The sequence below is a fragment of the Takifugu flavidus genome, chromosome 14, assembly GCF_003711565.1.
Source record: "Takifugu flavidus isolate HTHZ2018 chromosome 14, ASM371156v2, whole genome shotgun sequence".
NCBI classification, from domain to species: Eukaryota; Metazoa; Chordata; class Actinopteri; order Tetraodontiformes; family Tetraodontidae; genus Takifugu; species Takifugu flavidus.
Genome location: NC_079533.1, coordinates 5105513 through 5128640, shown reverse-complemented (window position 1 = coordinate 5128640; position 23128 = coordinate 5105513). Strand labels below are relative to the sequence as shown.

Here is a 23128-nt window from a genome sequence, read left to right as displayed (position 1 = left end):
GATCCCCGTCTCCACTAACGTATTAACCTGTTCCACCTTACCTAGGAACAGCACTACCGCCCTATTCATACGGGCGGCAGATTTAATTGAATTGTGGCCAATTTTCTGGCCCACAGCCAGAGCCACCTCCTCCACACTAAGCATGGAGCCCGCACCCACCTTGACTCCGTGCTTCCTGCTCAAGCCGGTCAACCCGGCGTTGGCCCCCATGACGGCCGCACGTGGTCGGCCGCCACACAAACTCTCACACACACTCCTTAAAACAATATAAACTCGAAACTCACCACAATAAATCAAACTATATATCCAGCATTCACACACATACAAGAAAAGAATAGGAAAAAAAAGCGCTTTCACACCATTTTTTTCACTCTCTCTCTCTCCCTTCCGCTTGCACTCCTCTCTCATGAAGAAGAAGATGAAGAAGAAGAGAGCATAACTAATGGCATCAAAGATCTGTCCATGGTTTGTTACCATGGATACATGTTTATTAGATATTTCTCCCTATCATAAGGATTGATTACAAATTCCTCCCTTTTTTCAGTGTTTACAAACGTGAACTTTTTGGTGTTTGAATGGTTTCATAAAGTTGTATTATGTTCATACATTTATGGCTGACGTTAAAATGAAATTGGGTGTAATTCCCCTTTCCACCGTTAGGTGACGTGTCCGGAATAAAAATGTTGCTTCCGTCGGAACTTGTGGTGCCTTCAAGTACAGCGTGTATCTGTTCTTTTCTTTTCTTTTTTTTCTTTTCTTTTTTTTTTTTAAAAAAAAGGATATGTGGCTTTCATTTTAGTCATTAATAGGCGTTAATCCTTAATCGGCGATATCCTACTTTTAAATTTTAATATTTTGTCTCATTCCTGTCAAATAATTCTTAACAAGGAAGGTTGTCTTTGATTTTTCTCTTCTTTACACGTGTGACATACTTTTCTGACCACTTTTATCTCAACTGTTTTAAAACACAGAAAATAAGATGTATGTAGAATGTACCTACAACAGCGATTTAATGGCGCGAACCAGCCTTCAGATCGAATGTCAGATTTCCGAGCAATCAGAAAAGGCATCATTAATTCAGCTTCCACTCTTAGTACAACAAACGCGACTCCCCGAAAGGATCACCCCCCCCCCCCCCCCCCCCCCCAAGTGGCGGGTCCTGGGGCTCGGTGTAGCAGGAGAGAAGAGGCTGTGTTTGGATTAAGGGCTTGGACTGCCTGCTGCTGAGGAAAACCCACCGCCAGACATCTACTTTTTGTCTCCGGTATCGCAGCATCCGCAGCAGCGCCACCGCTGCGCAGCCTTCAGCCTCACCTGGTGTCCATCCTTCCGCCCGAGGGACACAAACCGTGCCGCAGCACCGAAGGATCGGAACGGCAGGGACGAACCGCGGTAAGTACATGCTGTGACGGGCAGTACAGACGTGATCGATTATTGTTGTTGTTGTTGTTGTTGTTGTAGCAGCAGCAGTAAAAGTAGTAGTAGCTCTAGAAGTAATAGCAGCAGTAGAAGTAGTATCACTAGTAGCATTAGTAGCACTAGTAGCAGCAGCAATAGTAGCAGTATTATAAATAATATGATGCTGGAATGTTTTGTTAACCTAACAGCTGTTTTGTACCAGGACCAGTTGTGGTTCCATTTCTGTAATAATGCCAATATCTCAGCCCAATGGAATCTTCTCCATCTGCCTGTCAGGTTCTCTCTTCATCCTGAAACGCTGTCAGGAATAAAACCAACACCATCTTAATCTCCAAGGAGCAGCCTTCGGTGGAAAGAACAGAGATATACAAGAGAGACGAAAGATGGTGAAACTAGGGAGTAACCTCCAAGACAAGGGGGGCAAAGCTGGAAGTGTGGAGGACGGCTTCCAGAATGTGCCCCTCATCACTCCACTGGATGTTAGCAGCCTCCAGAGCCATACACCTGACAAGGTGGGGGTGTCTAAATCTGCTAATCTTTATCTTTATGTTAATGACCCTCTAGGTGCTTGCGCGCACGCACGCACGCACGCACACACAGGCTAAGGTAAACCCTTCCCTCATTCATGTCTTCAGCTGTTTCCCAGCCACGTCCTTTGTTTTTCAGATGAGATTAGGAGACAGATTTGGTACCAGACAGGCTGTCATTTATCATCTCGACATCCCATAGTAACTGCACCGCTGCTCTGTAATCCAGTTACCATGGTGGCAGTGCAACGTGGAGAGCTGATTGTGTTTCCATGGGGTTTAGACAGTCAGCTAGACTGACTGCACAGACAATGAATGGAATGGACCACAGACATGGCGCTAAGCTAATGTGGCTGCTGCGTTTAAATGTGAGCTACTCATCAGGGTGGAGCTCAGGTGATGCTTATTCTGCTGCATCACAGCTACTGTGTCCCTGGGGGATTTACCGGGACCTGACGCAGCCGCAGCATCACAAGCATTTGTTAGAATGAAATATGTGTCATGGCCAGGCTAACGCTGATGTCACAAGTCTCTTAAAATGCTAAATAGATAGTTAATCGAGATGAACTCAGTTAAACTTGCAGAGCGATGGAAAAAGAGGCTAAATCCACAACTTTTCTAAAGCAAATAAACGATGGTGTAACTTGAGGTCCAGTAGCATGTAGAATCTCAAACATTAGTTAATCAGAAAAGAAAATAGCTGGAACATAAAGCCATTGTTTACTGCAATCAGCCACTAGGGGGGCGATCAATCTCCATCGCTCCAGTTTTTATGCTAGGAGAGCTCCTGAGAGAGCTTTCATCTATAGCACAATTGGGAACTTTGGGGAATTTTGTTTGTGTCCAACAACAAAGAACAAAACAAGTTGTTTCCAAGAGAAATGATTAATGGTTGGGTATAAAACCCAATATAATCCCATCACTGCTCCCATCCTGCAGGATTAATGCCTCTTTTAGAGACTTGCCATGCAGAAAATTTCACAACACAAAGTCTCTTAAAGGAGGACTGAAATGCTGCTGCTGCCTGTTCAGAGGCTTCATTTTCTAAAATGGGAGGAGGGATCATCTTTTCCTGTTCGGGTCACCTGTTAACAGCAGACACCTCTTCGTCATCATGTTGGTCTGGTGCTGCGGCAGCTCGCTTGTGGAGACGGGACCGTGTGTAAGTGACAGGTCATTTCCACGGGGAGCCACCCAACGCTAGGAACGGGTCATGGTTTGCGCTGTGCCAGCATGGAGGCTCGGGAGCCAAAAATGCCATTTCTGATTTAGAATTCACACAAACGTTTGTGATTTCACACCAGGCGTCACTTTAGCAGCTTCTGTGAATGCTTCATCAGCTGTCAGGCTGAGAATTTGTTTTCCTGCCAAGTGAAGCATGAAGACTAGTGACAATATTAATGTTTTTCATCAGACATCAATGTGGACGACAAGAGTTCAGAAATGTTGAGATAGACTTTCATTTCCCACTCGGGACTATTTGATTACCGTTGTGCTACTTTGAGATCATATTTGGCTACTCGAATGACAAAACTTCTTTTAGCATCTAATGCTCCAGTGCACTCTGCTGTGAAGCAACACGCCGTCATCGGTGTAAGTTTCAATTTTTTAGCTCTTTCATATGATGCTTCTGGTTTTGGAGTTCCTCCAGGTTTTCAGATGTGTGTTCTTCCAGAGTGTATTCCTGCCCCTTTCCCAATCCTGATTTATTATTAGGATTTGGATTCATTGTTGTGTTTACCTCATCAATCCTCCTCACAATGAGAGGTCATGTGACATCAGAACTGGCCGCCAGGTGGCGTTTTTAATGAAAAACCCTACAATGACTCAACATCATGAGTGGATTGAACCCTTTGACTGTGCTGTTCCTCCTATCTTTATCCTGCACATTCTTGCATCACCGTAAACGTTTATTTAAGCATTTCCCAAATTACCTTTTTGTCTTGATAAATATGTGAAAAAAAATGTGTAATCGCAATGATTTTAGCTGCTGTTATTATTCTATCTGACCTGAGCACAGCATTAAGCTAAAGCCGAGTCAATTCGGGTCACGTGACCTGATTAGTTCCCCAGATCAGCAGCTCAGTCCCGCTCAGCTTAACAGACCCCCAGATGTTCCCAGCCTGATCCTGCCTGATGATTGCGTGACCTTTCCGCTGCAAGGTTGTTTGTAGGCATCAAGTTTAGTCCTCTCGCTCTCTCTCTCTCTTTCTCTCTCTCACACATGCACACACTCACACACACACACGCGCGCACACACACACACATGCACGCATAGATTCAAATCCACACAGAACCAGAGCATCCATTGGACAGGCATTGGATTTGATCCTGTCTGGGGAGCTACACGTCCCCATCACTGCAGGATCAAAAGCAACTTGATTGAATTGAATGAAGAAGAAAAAAGAGTCAACAACAACCACAACAACAACACCAAGAGTAGAGGAGGCGGGTGCGACAGAAGAGATAATCGTAGCCCTTTCTTGCTGGGATTAAAGCCAAATTCTCTGTCTGTCGCGTGTCCTCGGGCTGCCCCTTCATGCTCTTCCTTCATTTTCTCCCGAGCCTCACTCAATCTTCATCTCTGGATATTCTTGTTCTCATAAATTAGGGAGGAATTTCAGGCTGGAGCTCAGAGACCCTCACATCAGTAATGGATCAATGTGAAGTTGAACCATCATTATCAATTTTTAATTACACAGAAGATGGCAAATTATGCATAATCTATTTCCTAATTTCTCCAACAAGCTTTGACTTTGAAAAGGTTTCTGGAAGTGAGAAGCACAAATTACGTATTTATGAGCAGAAGAACAAGCTGTTTGTGCAGTTATGGAATCAAAATCCTCACAATCATCATTTCTATTGATTATAGTTTCAATATTGTTGATTAATGAGATGATGGTTAATGGTATTTTCATTTCATCTGTTGGATTACACATAAATGAATGCAAATAACAGCCTCACATGTGTGGACCTACCGCCAGGGTTCCAGAGCAGACATTTGTTGCAGAGCAGCAGAGCAGCTGAGGTGCTCTACGAGCTGTGAGGCCTTATTTACATGGGATTATGCCTTCAGAATCTGGCCCAATCCATTTAATTCAAACCAACTGGACCCTGCTGAAGATGTAGAACATCTCAAAGGTGACCAAAAGAAATGGATGACAGCTGAATGACCAGCACGGGGGAAGCGGCACAAGGTGACGTTGATCGATAATCTGAAAGTGAAGGGAGGCGGGACTAATGAAGCAGCACTGTTGTTGTGAAATGAGACAAAGGAATAAGACCGTCGAGGCAAGACCAAGGCATTGGTGGGGATCATGACAAGGCCAGCGTTGTCTCCTGGGCCTCAGTGGTCCAATCGAATGCTCTGGCGTCAGTACACCTACTGTGGCCCTCAGCTGTGAGATAACAGCTTCCTGCGGCCCGGTGACAATATTGTTATTCAGATAGCGTTTGTGTGCGCAGCAGTTTCTAGCTTCGTCTCAGAGCAGCTCAGAAGAAACACAATTAGCCACAAGGACACAGAGACATTGTCCCCTTTCTCTCCAATGATATTTCTGTCCCCACACCCCTTCTAGCCAGTGCAGTAATGAGCTGAGTGCTTCTGGAAGAAAATGGAGGGGACTGATTTTTGGGGCATTCCGGATTTCTGATTGTGGTTGTACTCCAATCAATAATCAATCAATCTTTATTTATATAGCGTCTGTTACAATCGAAATTGTTTCCATGTGCTTTACAGAATCCCAGGGCCTGACCCCCAACAAGCAACAGTGCCAAGGAAAAACTCCCCTTTAACAGGAAGAAACCTTGAGCAGGACCAGGCTCATGTAGGGAGACCCTCCTTCTGATGAGAAAGGAGAAGGGGGAGAACAGGTAGAGGAGAGAATAGGTAGAGAACACACACCCTAATAACCCTAATACATTAATTATATTAATTATAATAAACTGCCGGTAGAGTTGAGTGGGTCAGCAGGGTCGGAGGTCGATAGGTCAGCATACAACTATGAAGGCAGCGATACCTGTAGATGAATACGGGGGGGGGGCAGATACTACACAAGATCATCATCACTGATCTACTCGGATTGGAGAGGAGAGGCGAGGCGAGGCGAGGCGAGGCGAGGCAGCCATGACCCAGTGGGGGGTGACAGAGGCCTGTCAGGTGATCATGTTTCTGGACCCCAGCAGCCCCTCGGCTTATAGCAGCATGACTAAGATGTTAACCTAATAATTAGACGACCCCCTAAGTATGATATTTTGTCTGTCTATGATAGTAACTGGAACTACAGTATTAGTAACAATAAGCTTTTTCAAAGAGGTAGGTTTTAAGTCTGATCTTAAAAGTAGAGATGGAGTCAGCCTCCTGTACCTGGACAGGGAGCTGGTTCCACAGCAGGGCGGCCAGGTAGCTAAATGCTCGGTCCCCCATTCTACCTTTAGACACTCCGGGGACGACAAGTAAACCAGCATTCTGGGAACGGAGCGCTCTATTGGGATGATAAGGTGTCACCAGGTAGGATGGAGCTAGGCGTCTGAGGACCTTATAGGTCTGAAGAAGAATTTTAAAAATTATTCTAAATTTAACGGGCAGCCAATGAAGAGACGCCAGTACAGGAGTAATGTGATCTCTTTTGTCAATACCTGTCAGAACTCTAGCTGCAGCATTTTAGATCACCCGGAGGCTTCTTAAAGAGTTGTTTGGACACCCTGATAATAAAGAATTCCAATAGTCCAGCCTGGAAGTAACAAATGCTGGACTAACGTTTCAGCATCTTGCCGTGTCAGTAGTTTACTTATCTTTGCCATGTTCCCCAGGTGAAAAAAGGCACTTCTAGAGACTGTTTTAATGTGTGAGTTGAAGAATTTGGTCAAAAGTTACTCCAAGATTCCTCACAGAGAGACTAGATGCTAAGGAGATACCATCTAGAGTGATCATGTGATCTAATCTATCCCTGAGAGGTTCAGGACCAAACACCATGACCTCAGTTTTTCCTGAGTTAAGGAGAAGGAAATTTGAAGACATCCAGGACTTTATGTCTTTAAGACAGGCTTCACTAACTAATGTGGGAATTATACCTGGGGGCACACCTCCTCTGATTTACTATGTTATTTTTCAGGGGGGCAACAGAATCAAGCGTCCTGGCATCCACGCAATGCCATTTAAGTTTTGACCCATGACCACGCACGTCCTGAATTACCTGCTAATTTAGCATTTATTTGCAGCCTCGCTTGTCTGTGCACCCGAGCTTCACATTTCTTCTCGGTGTTGCTCATCAGCACTGTGGCTACAGAGAGGATGGCGTTGAGGCTCTTCTGAACTTTGACTGCACCTCTTTCTTTTCCATCCTTGTGGTTTTACCTCCTGAGGAAGCTCAAAATATGTGAGGGTTTGTTTGGCTGCATTGCCCCTTGTGCCCCGCTCAGCCGTCCGAGGCTGTTTGATTGAGGTGTGTTGCCATGACAGTACTTGGTCGTAGCGGAACTGCCCCGGCTCCTTTTGTCCCATCTCACTGCAGACAGTTGTTAGTTGGGGATCATCTCAAACTAGCTCCTCAAACACAACAGACAGTTCACTTGAATTTAAATGCAAAGTAATCAAATCTCAGGCTGCTGGAACACATTGGTGACACCCTAACTTTCACGTCCTCACACATTTTTAATAACATTTTAATACCAAAATCTTTGTCACGACACTGTCTAATATATACCCCTTGTTGTGTAGGTGGTGGTGAAAACCCGCACAGAGTACCAGACCGAGAAGAAGAGGCTGAAAGTCCCCAAGGTGGAGGAATTCACCATTAGCTTCACTGATGGGGTATCCGAGAGACTTAAGGTGAGAAAGAGGAGACCTTGCTAAATCTGTTCCACTCTTCCATTTTTCTCTCATGACCTTTGAACCAGAGATGTTTTGATGATTTAAATAACACTCATGCTGAATTTGGGGTTCAGCTGCTGCTAAGCCTCTCCCACCTCCAATTCGCGATTTCAACATCACTGTAACAACACTGTAAACATCCACATCTCCAAGGTAACGGTGACAGAGAGCCAGGCTGAAACGGGGGAGAATTTAAACCAGAGGCATTAGTCTGGAAGGTTACTTCCGTTCACATGGTGTAAAGGCCTTGTTGGCTTGCCTTGCGCGCAGCCTGTCGGCAGTGTGTTTTCTAAGAAGATAGGTCTGCCATTGATGCTTCAGTGGACTGTTGTCTGGCTCTCTGTTCTCTGGGGCAACATTCATTAATTATATTTACAGACAGTCACTTTAAGTTTAATAAAAAAGAGTTTGGACAGTAAGAAGCTCCCACAACAACACGTAACCTGCACAAGAACACATGAGGAGTGAGCTGTAGCAAAAATAAACCATAAATTCCATATGTGGTGTAGCTCAGATATGTGAAGCTATATGGCCAACTTCTTTGTTTCCTTTAATCTAAGACTACTTTGGTCAAAACCAACTGGACATGATGTAGTTTTGGTGAACCAGTCATGGCTGCCCTGCTGTCGCTAAAAACTGAAGGATTAGTCAAAGTCAGAGTTGGACTCAAACACACCAGGTTAGCTGCTCTACCACCCACCTCTGTCGTGCAGCAGAGTGGGAAGATGATGGCTTCATGTGAAGGCAGTCAAGTACTGGTGAGGCAAGAGCCAGAAAATGGAGGATCCTTGCTCTGGTAGCTGTGGTTATACAGGAAGAGAGAGGCAGCACGATGCCACCGGACTGTGATTCACATATCATGAAATTCAAACAGAGTATTTTGAGCGAGTTTTGTGACTCCGACAGCTCATTAAACACATAATTTATTTTTTGAAACTGACCCTTATGGGGAAGGGAGACACTCAAAATGCTCAAAAGATATGCAAATACCCGGACTGAAGCACTGAAAAAGAACTTTTGCATAATATATCCCCTTTACGAGCCGATGGCCTCTCTGGGGCTCAGATTTCCTCCTCCAAGCTCTGATGATTCAATGTCACATTCACAGTGAATTTGCTTTTTATTAAATAAAAAAAGCCAATGTGTTAAAACCAACAGCAACCACCCACGCTGTGGTTTCCTTCAGTTTTGAGTTTACTGTAATTTGCCTCTTTCCCGCCATCCTCGATACGCATCATCTTTTAGATTAAATCACAAAGATGTTGTTTTCCAGCAGTAATGGCTGAATAACTTGCTGCTTTTCAGTTTTCCTTGAATGTTGCGTCAGACTCTCATGTCATGTCTGGCTTGCCACGTCAGCTTCTGTTAGGCTGAAGTGCCGTGGTTTTGTGCAGCCCCTCGCTTCGGTGCGCTCGCTGTGCTAGAGCGGAAGATCTGATTCTACAGATGTGGCCATGTTCCTTATCCTCTCTTCTTCCTCAAAACTACACAGATTGTGTTAATGGATGAAGAACTGGTGGTGTAAAATGTTCTCTAAGAGCTAAGTGCTCCTGCTCTCTTCCAAGGAAGCTTACAAAACGACTGTTTGTGATTCATGTGTGCAGCCAAATATAGCAGGTTTTGCAAGTGTAGAGCAGAGCAGTATTCGTGGCTGCAGTGGCTTGCGTCACTGTGGAAGCTCGTGTTTCAGCTGCTCTTCTGATGTTTCCAGACTCCTCCCATAGCATAAAAAACATGCACATTACTCTGACTGGTGGACTGTTGCTGTGCTGCATGACCTACATTAGGAATTTCAGGTGTCATCACCCAAAAAATAGATTAAATTATAATTAAAGTAAGATAATTATAAGATGGAGGCCTTTAATTTCACTTGGTTCTATTTTCTCTCTGATCTGATTGATCTCAGCAGATGCGACACATCCATCGGTTTCTTCCACCATGAATGATCTGGGGAGGGCACCTTTCCCACTGATTTACCTGCTATGATAAAACAATGCTGTGTTCTTACCATACACTGAACTTTGACCGGTATAATTTTGTCAGATATTAACTGTTGTGTCCTTCAGAAGCTCAGTTCACCCAGCTAACCACAATTTCTCCTCTCTTCTGACGTCCACATTAATATTCAAGCTTTTTACAGAAATTTAGAAGGAAACATTTCTTTGAAGATGTCAGCATAGAAGAGAAGTATTTGGAGGAGAGGAATTGATCGGGCAGGGATTGGGCGGAGCTTGGGTGGAGGATGATGAACGAGAGATTTCTTTCGCATTGTCCACATAATTTCTGGCACATTCGCCATCCAGGAAACATGGTGTAGTTGGCCGGCTCTGCACGGATGCGCTCCACGTTGGCCCTAGACTCCAACACTCACCAGCATGAAGCCTGACGTGCACGCATTATTGCAAGGGGTGTTCTTGACGACTCGCTGACTGCCAGGCTGCACCCACTCGCTGCCAGAGCTGTTATCAATGGGAGGGGATGACATGGTCCAGGAAAATTATACCGTCATTACTGCCGCGTGGCCCCATGATCAGAGCTCTGCTGCAGCCTCCACCTCCACAGTGGAGCCTCTCTCTTTCTCAGGCTGGCTTTAATTACTGTTCTTTTTAAAAAATGCCTGCCTCACTAATAGCGCACGATCTTTGGAAAGAGTTCATGGTGGGTGCTCATGCTTGGTAAAACTCCCACATGGATGCTCACTCACAGATGTTCCAGAGCAGTGTGGGAACAATTGATTTACCTTGAGCACCACTCAGAAACCTCTGTGCTGTCCAGACTAAGGCAACATCAGGAGGAGGAGGAGGAGGAGGAGGAGGAGGAGGAGGAGGAGGAGGAGAGGAGGAGGAGGAGGAGGAGGAGGAGGAGGAGGAGGAGAGGAGGAGGAGGAGGAGGAGGAGGAGGAGGAGGAGGAGGAGGAGGAGGAGGAGGAGGAGGAGGAGGAGGAGGAGGAGGAGGAGGAGGAGAGGAGGAGGAGGAGAGGAGGAGGAGGAGGAGGAGGAGGAGGAGGAGGAGGAGGAGGAGGAGGAGGAGGAGGAGGAGGAGGAGGAGGAGGAGGAGGAGGAGGAGGAGGAGGAGGAGGAGGAGGAGGAGGAGGAGGAGGAGGAGGACTGTTTCTGTTAGCATCCAACTACTTTATAGATGCTACTTTTCATCCCAATAAGATATTGGTAACGAACTGATATTTATGTGCAGAATTGTAACCGGCAAGTACTAGCATGTCTTTGAACAAACCTACAGCTTCTAATTGAAGATGAATTCATGCTTGTTTCCACCACTGATCATAGCCGGAGGCTGGTACTGAATCTTAACCACCTTCATAATTTAAAATTTGCACCACGAGTGTCACAAGAGGGAGGTAACTGCAGACAGTGATGAGTTTTAAAAACTACATTTCTAAAGTTTGTAGTTCTTTGAAATGCCAGCAGCAGTACATTTGTGCTGTGGCTGTATTATCTACACCTGACAGCTGTGGTTTTAGCCAAGGGCAGACTGAACTGCAACGCAGGTGAGGCCCTCTTAGTCTCTTTAAAGATTCAGCCCACCAACCTCACCCACCACGTCATCAAGCCGCCCTGATTCTCAATATATGCTCACTGTCTCTGCGGCTTTAAATTAAGCATTGTCTTTATTAAGTAAAAAGTCTCAGAGTGGTAGCTGCTGTAGGCCAAGATGTCCTATTCTTCACTATTGGCCCCCTGGAGATGTGCACCAGCATGTCGCCCAAAAACGCTGTCCTGCTTTGTTCAGCCCAACTCCCAACTGCCAGTGGTGACAGGGCGGATGTTCCCATGCTCGCCACCGTCCTACAGGCTTGCTGGGCTGACTGGAGAACTTCAGGCCTCTGATAGCAATGCAGAAATGTGACATTTTCCAGCAAACTTCAATCACACTATGAAAACACCACATTCATCATTTGTTCTCTGCTCCAAGAAGGAAAAAGGAATTTCACACAACCACAAAAGAGGACACAGTAAAGAATGTAAAAGTTGTGATTATATGGGGAAATTTTATTTTCATGTCAACACTACTTAAATCCATCAGAATTTAGCTAAAGGAAGTCCGGCCCCAGGAAGTTAGCATCTGGTGCTGATAGAGCCAAGATTTCTAAAAGATGCATCCAGTTCAGATAAGATTGTGTGGTTGCTGGGTAGTGTGTTATATAGTGTGTGTGTGTAGATAATTTGTTAGGGTTGGAGGCAGCTTGCCGTGGATGGCTTCGTAATGTTCTCCTGGAGAACGGTGCTTTTCGGTGACATCGAGGTTGCCGCATTGTGAGCTTCTATTAAAACAGCCACTGATTACTTCCTGTCTTCTCAATTATTCGTTGGTTGCATTGTGCACGGGGTGTTGTATTCACTTAATATTGAACACTTGGTGTGTTGTATTCACTTGACTTAAAATTTGAACACTTGGGACATTCCAGTCACCCGATAACAACAGTGAGAAACAACCCATATTAAACAAATACAGGGCTTCACCGATTATTAGCGTTAGCATGGCCTCACCGTCCAGACCAGGATGCAGAGTTGTAGTCTTACACACCTCTCTGCTGCTTCCATAGAACCCTCATCCACCAACAATAATATATTTAACACTGTAGTGGTAGTCTCTGTTCCACGGTTAAAAGTTCACCAAGCACAGAGCAGGGGAGCGGTCAATCACCATAATCTTATTAAAATTAATACCAAAGCACAAGTTTGAGAAACTAATATCACAATTAAGTGTGGACTGTTAAATATTAGATCTCTTTTGTGTAAATCCTTGTTAGTACATGACCTGATAGCGGATCATCACATTGATTTATTTTGTCTTACTGAGACCTGGCTTCAGAAGGAGGAGTATGTTAGCTTAAATGAATCTACTCCTCCTACCCATCTTAATTATCATATTCCACTGTTACTGGTCGAGGAGGGGGAGTGGCAGCAATCTATCACTCCAAGTTATTAATTAATCATAGACCAAAATATGGCTCCAGTTCATTTGAAAGCCTGACTCTTGGCATCACCCATCTGAACTGGAAGGCAGAAAAGCCACTTCTGTTTGTAGTTGTATATCGGCCCCGTGCTGGGCCATATTCAGAGTTCCTGTCTGAGTTCTCTGATTTCTTATCTGACTTGGTCCTTAGAACGGACAAAGTCATTATCATTGGAGACTTTAATGTCCATGTAGACGTTGTAAATGACAGTTTTAGAAATGGCTTAATTTCATTACTTGAGTCAGTTGGTTTCCTCCAGCAGATAAACCAACCAACTCATAACTTCAACCACACCCTAGATCTAGTTCTGACTTATGGTGTTGAGGTAGAACATGTGTCAGTGTTCCCTCAGAACCTACTTCTGTCAGACCATTCTTTGATCACTTTCACATTTATGATTAAGGATTCTTCTATGCTCAGAACAAAGTCTTACTATAGCAGATGTCTTTCAGATAATGCTGTAGCTAAGTTCAAGGAAGTGATCCCTGTGCTAATCCCAGGACCACCGTGTGTTTCCCCAGGGATAAATCATTATAATCTTAGCCCTGCTGAGGTTGACTCTATTGCTGAAGGTGCAGCAACCTCACTGAGAATCACGCTTGATTCTGTTGCCCCCCTGAAAAAGAAAATAGTAAATCAGAGGAGGTGTGCCCCCTGGTATAATTCACATATTAGGACCCTCAAGCAGAAAGTGCGAAGACTGGAAAGGAAGTGGCATTCTTGTAAAATAGACAGCTATCATGTAGCCTGGAAAGACTGTCTATTAGTTTGCAAAAAGGCCCTTCACAAGGCTAGAACAGCTTACTTTTCTTCTTTAATTGAGGAAAATAAGAACAACCGCAGGTTTCTTTTCAGCACTGTGGCCAAATTAACCAAGAGTCACAGTGTTTTAGATCCACGTATCCCTTCTTCCCTTAGTGGTGAAGACTTGAGCTTCTTCACTGATAAAGTTCTAGCTATCAGAGAAAAAGCTAACCAGGCCATCCCAACATCTGGACCATCACCAAATGTGCTGACTGGGAACATACAGGTTCTCCAACGAGCCCTTAAACTCCTTCAGCCCTATATATTTTTCTGAGGCGTCATCGCTAATTCAGAAATCCAAGACCACCACGTGTCTTTTAGATCCCATCCCAACACACCTGTTGAAGGATGTTTTATCATTGATAGGCAGTTCTATCCTGGACCTGATCAATGGTTCTTTAGTGTCAGGTTACGTACCCCGGTCCTACAAGGTGGCAGTGATTAAGCCGTTGCTTAAAAAACCATCACTGGATCCTGATGTCTTAGCAAATTATAGGCCAATATCCAACCTTCCTTTTATCTCTAAAGTTCTTGAGAAGGTGGTGGTGACTCAGTTAGTGGAGCACCTGCAGAGGAACAGCCTGTTTGAGATGTTTCAGTCAGGCTTTAGAGCTCATCACAGCACAGAAACAGCACTTCTTAAAGTTACGAATGATCTTCTCATAGCTTCAGATCATGGACTGGTCTCTATGCTGGTTCTGCTGGATCTCAGTGCTGCTTCTGATACACTTGATCACAGCATCCTGTTACATAGACTGGAACATGTGATTGGGATTAAAGGGACAGCAATAGACTGGTTTAGCTTCAGACCTGTCTTAAAGACATAAAGTCCTGGATGTCTTCAAATTTCCTCCTCCTTAACCCAGGAAAAACTGAGGTCATGGTGTTTGGTCCTGAACCTCTCAGGGATAGATTAGATCACATGATCACTCTAGATGGTATCTCATTAACATCTAGTCTCTCTGTGAGGAATCTAGGAGTAACTTTTGATCAAAATCTCTCCTTCAACTCACACATTAAATTAGTCTCTAGAAGTGCCTTTTTTCACCTGAGGAACATCACAAAGATTAGGAAGCTACTGATGCGGCATGATGCTGAAAAGTTAATTCATGCTTTTGTTACTTCCAGGCTGGACTATTGTAATTCTCCTCCCCCCCCACCCCCCCACCCCCCTCCTTCTTCTCCTTCTCCTTCTCCTTCTCCCTCTCCTCTCCTCTCTCCTCTCCTCTCCTCTCTCTCCTCTCCTCTCCTCTCCCCTCCCCTCCCCTCTTTACCCAGCTGGCCATTAGCATGAACCTGGTCCTTCTCAAGGTTTCTTCCTGTTAAAGGGGAGTTTTTCCTTGCCACTGTTGCTTGTCTGGAGTTAGGCCCTGGGATTCTGGAAAGCGCCTTGAAACAATTTTGATTGTATAAGATGCTATAAAAATTAAGATTGATTTGATTTGATTTGACTGATGCTAAAGGGGCTAACATAGCAGATGATGAAATTATTTACAATTATACCACATCTGCTATACATCACCACAGAAATGGTGCCTGAAAGTGTCAAGTAGCTGGTTTTAGCCTGTTTTAGTGATCTCAAAACTTCAGTCGCTACCACAGCATTTGCATTAAATTTCAGTATTTTAATATTGTTTGGGGCAGATCTGATCAATTGGAAGAGATGAGAGATTGAAAGGACAGACTTTCATTGCATGGTAATGTATTTCCTCCTCTCACCATGGAAATGCTCCATCAAAAACAACCTGGCTTTGATCTTTTCATCTTAAGCCTAATAAAGTCAACTCCCATGATGCTCTCTGTGAATATGACCCTCTGCTTTTCACCATCCAGTGTTTTCTTTAGCTTCATCATTGAGTCCAGATGCTGGTAAATCGCTTCCTCTGACAATGTTTTTGTGATTTGACATTAACAAATCCAAACGTTTTTTTAATGGAATAAAACCAGCAAAGTTAGCGTCCCGCAGGGCAGTAGGAAGTGCAGCCTTTCCCAATAATCTGGTTTCCCTTTAAAACACAAGGAAAACAGTCACGCTCGCCTCTCCCCACTGAGTCATATCCTGTTCCAACAGCGGTTAAAATCAACTCATTCAGGTAGAAAAAAAGAATATTTTTTTCCTCTTTCTTCATCTTTCATTTAATTTATTCTGTTGTCGCTGCAAAAATTTCAATAAACGTCTGTTATCTGCTGCAAACAGGTCAGAGGGGCAAGAACGTCGTCATGACCACACTGCATGCTGTTCAGATCCTTGTTCACTCCCAATTTATTCACTTAGCATTTGTTAAGTTTCTAAATACACACAAAGGATAAAATCCAAAAAAGAAATTAAATTCAGGCATTTAAAAAAGGTACACATAGAGTGTGCCAGACATGATGTCATTGCCAAAGTGCACAAAATTTGCATTAAATGAATCATTTTAACCATTTTAAATAACAAGACAACTTTTTTGTGTGTGTGTGTTGTTCTCGGCAGGAAAGCAGCTTTTTGTCTACTGTTGCTTTGTACAGTGGACAGAAAACATTCTCTCTGGGAAGCACCTCTAAATTATGTGTCAGCAAACCTTTGATTGGTCTCCATGGAGACAGGGCTTCACTCACACACTGTCATAATTAGAGTGGATAACAGGGTGCCGTGCTGCATTTCTCCCCCCTGCACTTGGGTTATTATCAAGGCTTTAGTGCTTCAATAACTGCACAGATTTCTACAAACACAGGTTTAAAAGCTCGCTGAGCTTGGCCGAAGCAGCTTGTTTTCAGTGTTTGCATGTGTCCCCCTGTTCGGTGCTGAGGAACTCTGTAGTTTCCATTTGTTCCACTTTGTAAAATCTCCCCAACCTGCACATTCATATTCAGCTGTGCAGGTTGAGGCTCCTGCAATTGGCTCAAGGACACAACAGAATCAAACCTGTGACCTTTTAGTTATCAGCTGGGCTTCCAAAGCCCTGCTAACACCCACCTCAGTAATGTGGGAATTACAGACGTGCTTTAAGAGGATATTTAATTTACATTTGAGCTGTTTGGTCCCAAACTGGATTGCTCAGTCATGTGGTGAGTGGTTGAGCTTGGCGGGACACGAGCCATCACCTGAGCAGAAGCCAGCATGTGTTTCAGAGCGAACCACAGGAAAGGCTCAGAGGTGTCAAACCTAAATACTCACTGGGCCAAAATTCAAAACTGGGACAAAGTTGGGCCAACATTGATATTTATTGGAAAAAATCTTGCCTCAGATATAACGATCAACCTTTTGATATGGACCCAAACTGGTTTCACTTAACAAATGAACTTCAAACAAGCAAAGCTTAACACTATACAATATATAACTTAACATTGCACACGTGCAAAATTGAAATTCAAATTAAAAACACATCACTGGCATTAGTTTCTTAGATAAACATTGGATGACTCTTTATTTGCAGCCTTCTGAATTAAATTTCAACAGTAATCTTTTTCCACAGGCTAATAATAACTGCAATGTTTTTTCATCTCTTTCTGGCGCCTTTGAGTCATGTCCAGGTCCTTGTGCTTGTTTTGTTGTTGCGTGTCATAATGTCATCTGATGTACTGTACTCCTTGTTCTCCACATTGGCTCCACATACAAGACAGACAGGTCTGTCTTTTACATATGTAAACAGATATTCTACCTCCCACTTTTCCAGGGGAGTGCAGTGCTGGTATTAGCATTAGCCTATGAGGTCACTGTTATTATTTCTTTGTGGGTTTTCTTGGTGTTTAGCAAAACAATTTGGTGCATTTCTGCCACCAACTAATATGGAGTGTGGATTTTTGCACAAAAACACCAGTAGAGCATTCTGGGATTTTAAGTATTAGCAGCACATTATGCAATTATACCTGGAGGCCAGCTCTAATAGTCATTTGGTATGGCTTCACAGGCCAAATATAATTACACTGCAGGCCAAATTTGGCCCACGGACCAGAGTCTGACACCTATGCTGTAGGTCCTGAGATGGGACGGAAAATGAAATGAAACAACGCCTGCTTTAGGCAGGTGGAGGCAGAAGGATGGAGCCATGACTGGACAACTGCAGCCAATTGCAGCTTTTACAGTCTGATTTGATTGTCTTTCTCTATCACGGCCAACCACTCACTGAGGTTGAACAGGCAGAACCCTTGAGCAGAACAATTTCTTTAGGAGTCAACTCAGTTGTTGGCTGGATTTACTCTCTCATATTTCAATTCAAACACATGAACCAGGTTAAAATAGACCTCATGTGTCTCTTATGCTCCGAAACTTGTGCTTGTCAGTTCAACTTTAATGTGCGCTAAGAGGAGGGTGCTTGTTTTCTACACACTTTTTTTTTAACCCTCCATCAACAGAAATGACATGTTTCCTGACTGACCTGACCTGACTGAAGTTTATGTACCGTAATTGTTGCTCTGCTTGATGGTACAACCGATAGCTGTTAGGGACACATAGCTGATGAGCTTCTGCCTGCTCATCTGGATCAGGATGATGCCGTGTGTGTGTGTGTGTGTGTGTGCGCACGTGTGTGTGTGTGTGCGCGTGTGTGTATGTGTGTTGGAGAATCAGTTGCTGCACCTTTGTCTGTGTGATGACCCCTTCATCTTTTGCTGCAGATTGTGAACTTTTCAGAAAGTTCCGACTGAGCTGTCTGAACTTTTTCAAAAAAACTGTGGGTGGGTGAAGCTTTTCTCTTTAGAGCTCCGCTTCATTTACTGCTCCATGTGTCACACAAATGTCGGCTTGATCCCTAGTCTCTGTCAGCGGCGCAGAGCTGGACGGGGACATGTGAGCCAAATGACTGTTTACTCTGTGGCAGGACTCCTGGCCTCATTCCCGCTGTGCTCAAGAGTTACATGTGGTGCATGGAAAGGATGAATTGAAAGTGATGGTGCCCCCCACATGGAGCAAAAGACCTCAGATGGAAGGGTGGCAGACATGATAGGACTTAAAAAGAGGCCTAAGGATAAAGCCCTTCACAACATGGCAACAAGTGGTTGTTCGTGTTTATTCAGACTGAAACATAAAACAGGAGACCTCTAGGATGCTTGAGGGTCAAGACTTGGTTATAAGTTTCACTTTATTGGGTTTGGGTTAGGGTCCAGAATGCTCTGTGATTCTGATGACAAGGGTTAGGTTCAGGGTAAGGGTTAGAATCAGGGTTGGGATCAGGTTCGGGGTCAGGGTCAACGTTAGACTCAGGTTCAGGGTTAGGATCAGTTTTAGGGTCAGGGGTAGGATCAGGTTCAGGGTCAGGGTTAGGATAACGATCAGGTTCATGGTCAGGGCTAGGTTTAGGGTTAAGTTTATGGTTAGGGTCAGGGTTAGGATCAAGTTCAGGATCAGGTTCATTCTATTCTGAACCTTATGAACCTCCACCAGTTTAGATCCACTCTGCCATTGGCTGCTTTTAATCACTTTTACACACTGAAGATACATTTGCTTATTAAGTCCGTCATGTCTTGAAGGTTTCTTTGGAATTTCTGACAGCATTAATTTGCACAAGAACACCACTGAGCTCCTTCTTTAACATGTCACCTTTGTATTTATATTGGTAACATAAAGATCTTCTCTCTGCTGGATGCTTCCTGATTCAAGCTGAATATTCGGGAGGTTGAGAAACTTGATTTCTCAACTGACCCTGAAAGTATAACAAGTAGAAACGTTATATGTCATTAAGTTTCATCAGAATAATCAACACTGACGATCCTGTCACGAAGGTTGATAAATATATTCATGTTGCAGACACATGATGGATGTTTAAGTCATTTAAACATGGTGGCGTAACACAAGCCTCCACGGATTTGCAGCGTTACAAAGTACCTTTGAAGTGGCTAAAGATCTTTATGAATTCAGGTGTATTTTAAGCATTGTTGAATCCTTTTTCTACTAATAAACATCAAAGATTCATAGAATTGTGCTACATTTTTGTTTGAAAAACATGTTATCCAAGTGGAAAAATCCATCCTAAACAGCAGAGAAACCTTGTGGCATTTTAAGGATTGCCTTCGAGCAGCATGCGACCATAGTGTCTATTACGGACACTCCCAGGCTGACCATCTGTGTTGTCCCCCAGGTCACCATTCTGATCATCCTGGCCCTGGCCTTCCTCGCCTGCATCGTGTTCCTGGTGGTTTACAAAGCCTTCACCTATGACCATGCCTGCCCAAACGGATTCATTTACAAGGTGAGACTGACCTTGTTAGGATTCGTTTAGGGTTAGGGTTAGGGTTCGCCTTTTTGGCAGAACAACTGGAAATGGTATCACTTTGAGGTTCACATTCATTAAAGGTAAAATATAATGAAATACCCTTGATCCCTGTTGGTTGGTGATAAATTCTATACGTACACAAAATTAGTTAAATCAGATGCACATGGTGTAAAAGAAGCTCTGTGTACCAGGACCCGAAAGCAGGCAGCACATAGTGGAGGGTGGTGTCCGAAAAACTTTTATTGGAGGCAACAGGCAAAGGAACGATCCACAAGAGGCATCGAGACCTCGGAAGAATCCAGCAAACAGTCCATGGGGGAAACTCACCACGATAATCCAAATCACAATAGGCAAAAGCACAAAGAGTCGGGGTTTCGAGTAAGGGACAAAACATTCCAACACTGGCAAACAGGAGTGCAGACTTTAAATAGGGTACTAGATTACTAGATTACTGATTACTGCGGCTCCAGCTGCTGCAGGGGAGAAGCTCCAAGAAAACCGTAACCAACCTCCCAGAACCCAACACTCTGATGTCAGTCCGACTTTTAAAGTGTCTTTGGAGCATCCCAACATTCTGTGTGATCACAGAGCATTAGCTGTGTCCAAGTAACCCCTTTGTCCTCTGTATCCTTGCTTTGATCTGTAGGAAGTGCCATCTTTGATGTGGCGGGTGTTCCATCATTAAAGTAAAAAAAGTTCTGCAGTTTATAATTTCTGTAACAGAAAGAGGGTGAAAAGTCAAGCGATTATAAACCACCGCTACCAGTGATTTTGTTGGTAGGAATGTAATCAAGTGTAATTTCATCCTCATAACTGTTAAACTCTGTTGATTTTAGATTAATTAGACTTCCTGTCAATTTGACAATAATTGCTCCTGATCCCTATTCTGCATCTGATGTCAGAGAATAAAGTGGCTTGTGGTTCAGGCGGCGCTCCTTCCTGGCGTGTTCGTAATTCCACTGCGAACCTCTCAATTTGTCAAAGGTCACCTTTGAAGTCGGTGTGAAGTCTGGACAAATCGGGTCATAATATGTGGGGCAAAATCTGCTTCCATCCCACATGCTCTGCAGGGACCTGACAGAGGTGTTATTACCAGCACAGCTGCACTCTCATGTCCAAATACATGCAGACTCTTACAGCGTTTGAGCACCACTGGGTTTTCTGTGATGCAATAAAAGACATTACAGCGATTAAATCCTTGCTCTTGTTAAATGTCCACTGAAGTTTCGCAATTTTCAATCTTCACTAATTGTATCTTTTGATATAAATCTAAACTTGTAAACCTAAAATAAATATTAGAAAGAAATGAAATACTATAAATAAAAAGAAACTAAATATGTTAGATCTCCTCTTTCATACAGAATCTTTAGTAAAACAGTGGTCTAACTGGTGCCTGTAGGTGACCCAGCAGCCAGATCCACTCATCTTTTGTTACTTAGGTTAAGGGTTTGAATCCATGCTTGGAAGCATGTGCCTTCCTGGTGTTTGTCATTCTTGTTCTTCCTTCTCTTCCTCGCAGCACAAGCGGTGTATCCCGGCCTCTCTGGAGGCGTACTATGCGGCTCAGGACGCCAACTCCAGGGGCCGCTTCTACACTGTGATCAGCCACTACAGCATGGCCAAGCAGACCACCTCTCACTCCATTTCCCCCTGGCTGCCGGGTGGGGCAGGGGGACAGCAGCACGATGCCAAGCCTCCGAGCGGCGAGAGCCACTAAACTGATTGAGGGATATTGTAACAGGCGCAGACCGTAGTCAAATATAGAAATTAGAGGCAAAAAAGACACAAACAGCTCCATCTTTATGCTAAAAGGTGAAAACATGCATGCAGCTGTAAACACAAGCAAAAGATGAGTGATATTTAGATTTTACTTGTTGCCTATTTATGTGAATAATCTCCTCTCGAGGGACATTCAGCTCATCATCATCTGCTGATCCAGACACACTTTTATTTTTCTGTTCATTTATTGACCTGGTTAAATTATTTATTTATTTAGCTACATATGGATTTGTAGTGATGTTATCAAACAACTGTACAGACACACCTGTCTGCTCAGCTTCCTCTTTGAGAGAATCTCTGTAAGGTCTACACACTGTAAAAATGAAAGTGGTTATTTTAACTTCTAAGCAATTAAACTAGTGCAGATTGACTAAAACCTTAAATATTAGTCAGATTTCATCCACGTTTTCCTTTTAAGTTAAATGGTAATGCCAAAGCAGCTAGAGCATTTTAAACTAACGGCTTTGTTTTTTGCAGTGCACAACGGTGAACTTTTTGGTTTCTTTGGACTTTCCTGCCTTTCTGGGGTTTCTTTAGCCATGTAAACTTACATGAACATGAAAATGGCTTAACATAATCTGAAAAACCTGTCAGTATAGTCACAGATCCTGTCTGAAATCACCAGTTGATTGAATTTTCTCACCTTTGGTGACATTTCCATATGCTTTGCTATAGATGATAAAGCTTCTATTGTGACCTAAGCTGTACATAACAGGCTAGTTTTTGTGCTTATGTGTGTGTGTGTGTGTGTGTGATGTAGTAGCTTTTCTCCAATTAGCTCCTCTGTTTTTTACTGGCTGCCTGTTCCTGCAGCCATCGGTCTTGTAATTGTGCTGAAGGAATGTTTATATTCTGCTGTGTTCTGTTCATAGATGAGCTACGGCTCCTCAGCCAGGTTTCATCCCCCTCTCCTCAGTTTTCCATCCCGTTACATCTGTTGTCAGGAGTGCTTTTACAAGATCTCGTGATATTAATAGTGGACATGTAGCGATGATTTGATGTAAGTGCTCTTCTCTGAATTTAAAATAAGGAATTAAAAGAAGCTGTGACCTGTGTGCGTCCGTGCTGTTTACTGTGCACTTTATTGTGAAAGGTATAGTATTCACTCAGATTCTCAATCACTCCAGTTAGTTGTTGTCTGCCAGTATGATTAACATCTGCATGAATAGATTGCTACTAGTCATATAGCACACAGGTTTTCACCTCTAATAAAACCTGACCTTTCTCGGATGCTCCATTCCCAGTCTGAAATGAAATGGTTTCCTAATGATTGCTCCTTTTGCGCCCTCATTTCAAACTGAATGGATTCCTCCACAGGGGCAGATGGCCGCTCATGCTAAGGCTCTTTACTCACAGTTTTATAAATAAAAGCCTTAAACAGAGAACCAGCTGATGTTTTATCTGTGCAACAGCTGGTTGCCCTGTTACAGAAAAACCCAAACACTTGTCCGAAAGGAACACGGGGCAATTTGGGCTTAAAGACTTAAGTCTCGATGGCAAAGTTCAGCTTTTTAAAAATGAGATTGGTGAAAAGACAAATGAACTCCTTTATTAGGCGTCA

The 23128-nt window shown here is 43.7% G+C and overlaps 1 protein-coding gene across 1 annotated transcript; it reads left to right on the top strand.

Annotated features, from left to right (window-relative positions):
* The first annotated feature begins 1115 nt into the window (after positions 1-1115).
* nsg2 (neuronal vesicle trafficking associated 2) lies at positions 1116-22622 on the top strand. The gene is made up of 5 exons (XM_057054850.1): positions 1116-1392; positions 1696-1931; positions 7666-7776; positions 19654-19764; positions 21308-22622. Exons 2-5 carry the CDS (start codon positions 1803-1805, stop codon positions 21503-21505), a joined length of 549 nt encoding a protein of 182 aa, XP_056910830.1. The 5' UTR covers positions 1116-1392; positions 1696-1802; the 3' UTR covers positions 21506-22622.
* Positions 22623-23128: the final 506 nt, after the last annotated feature.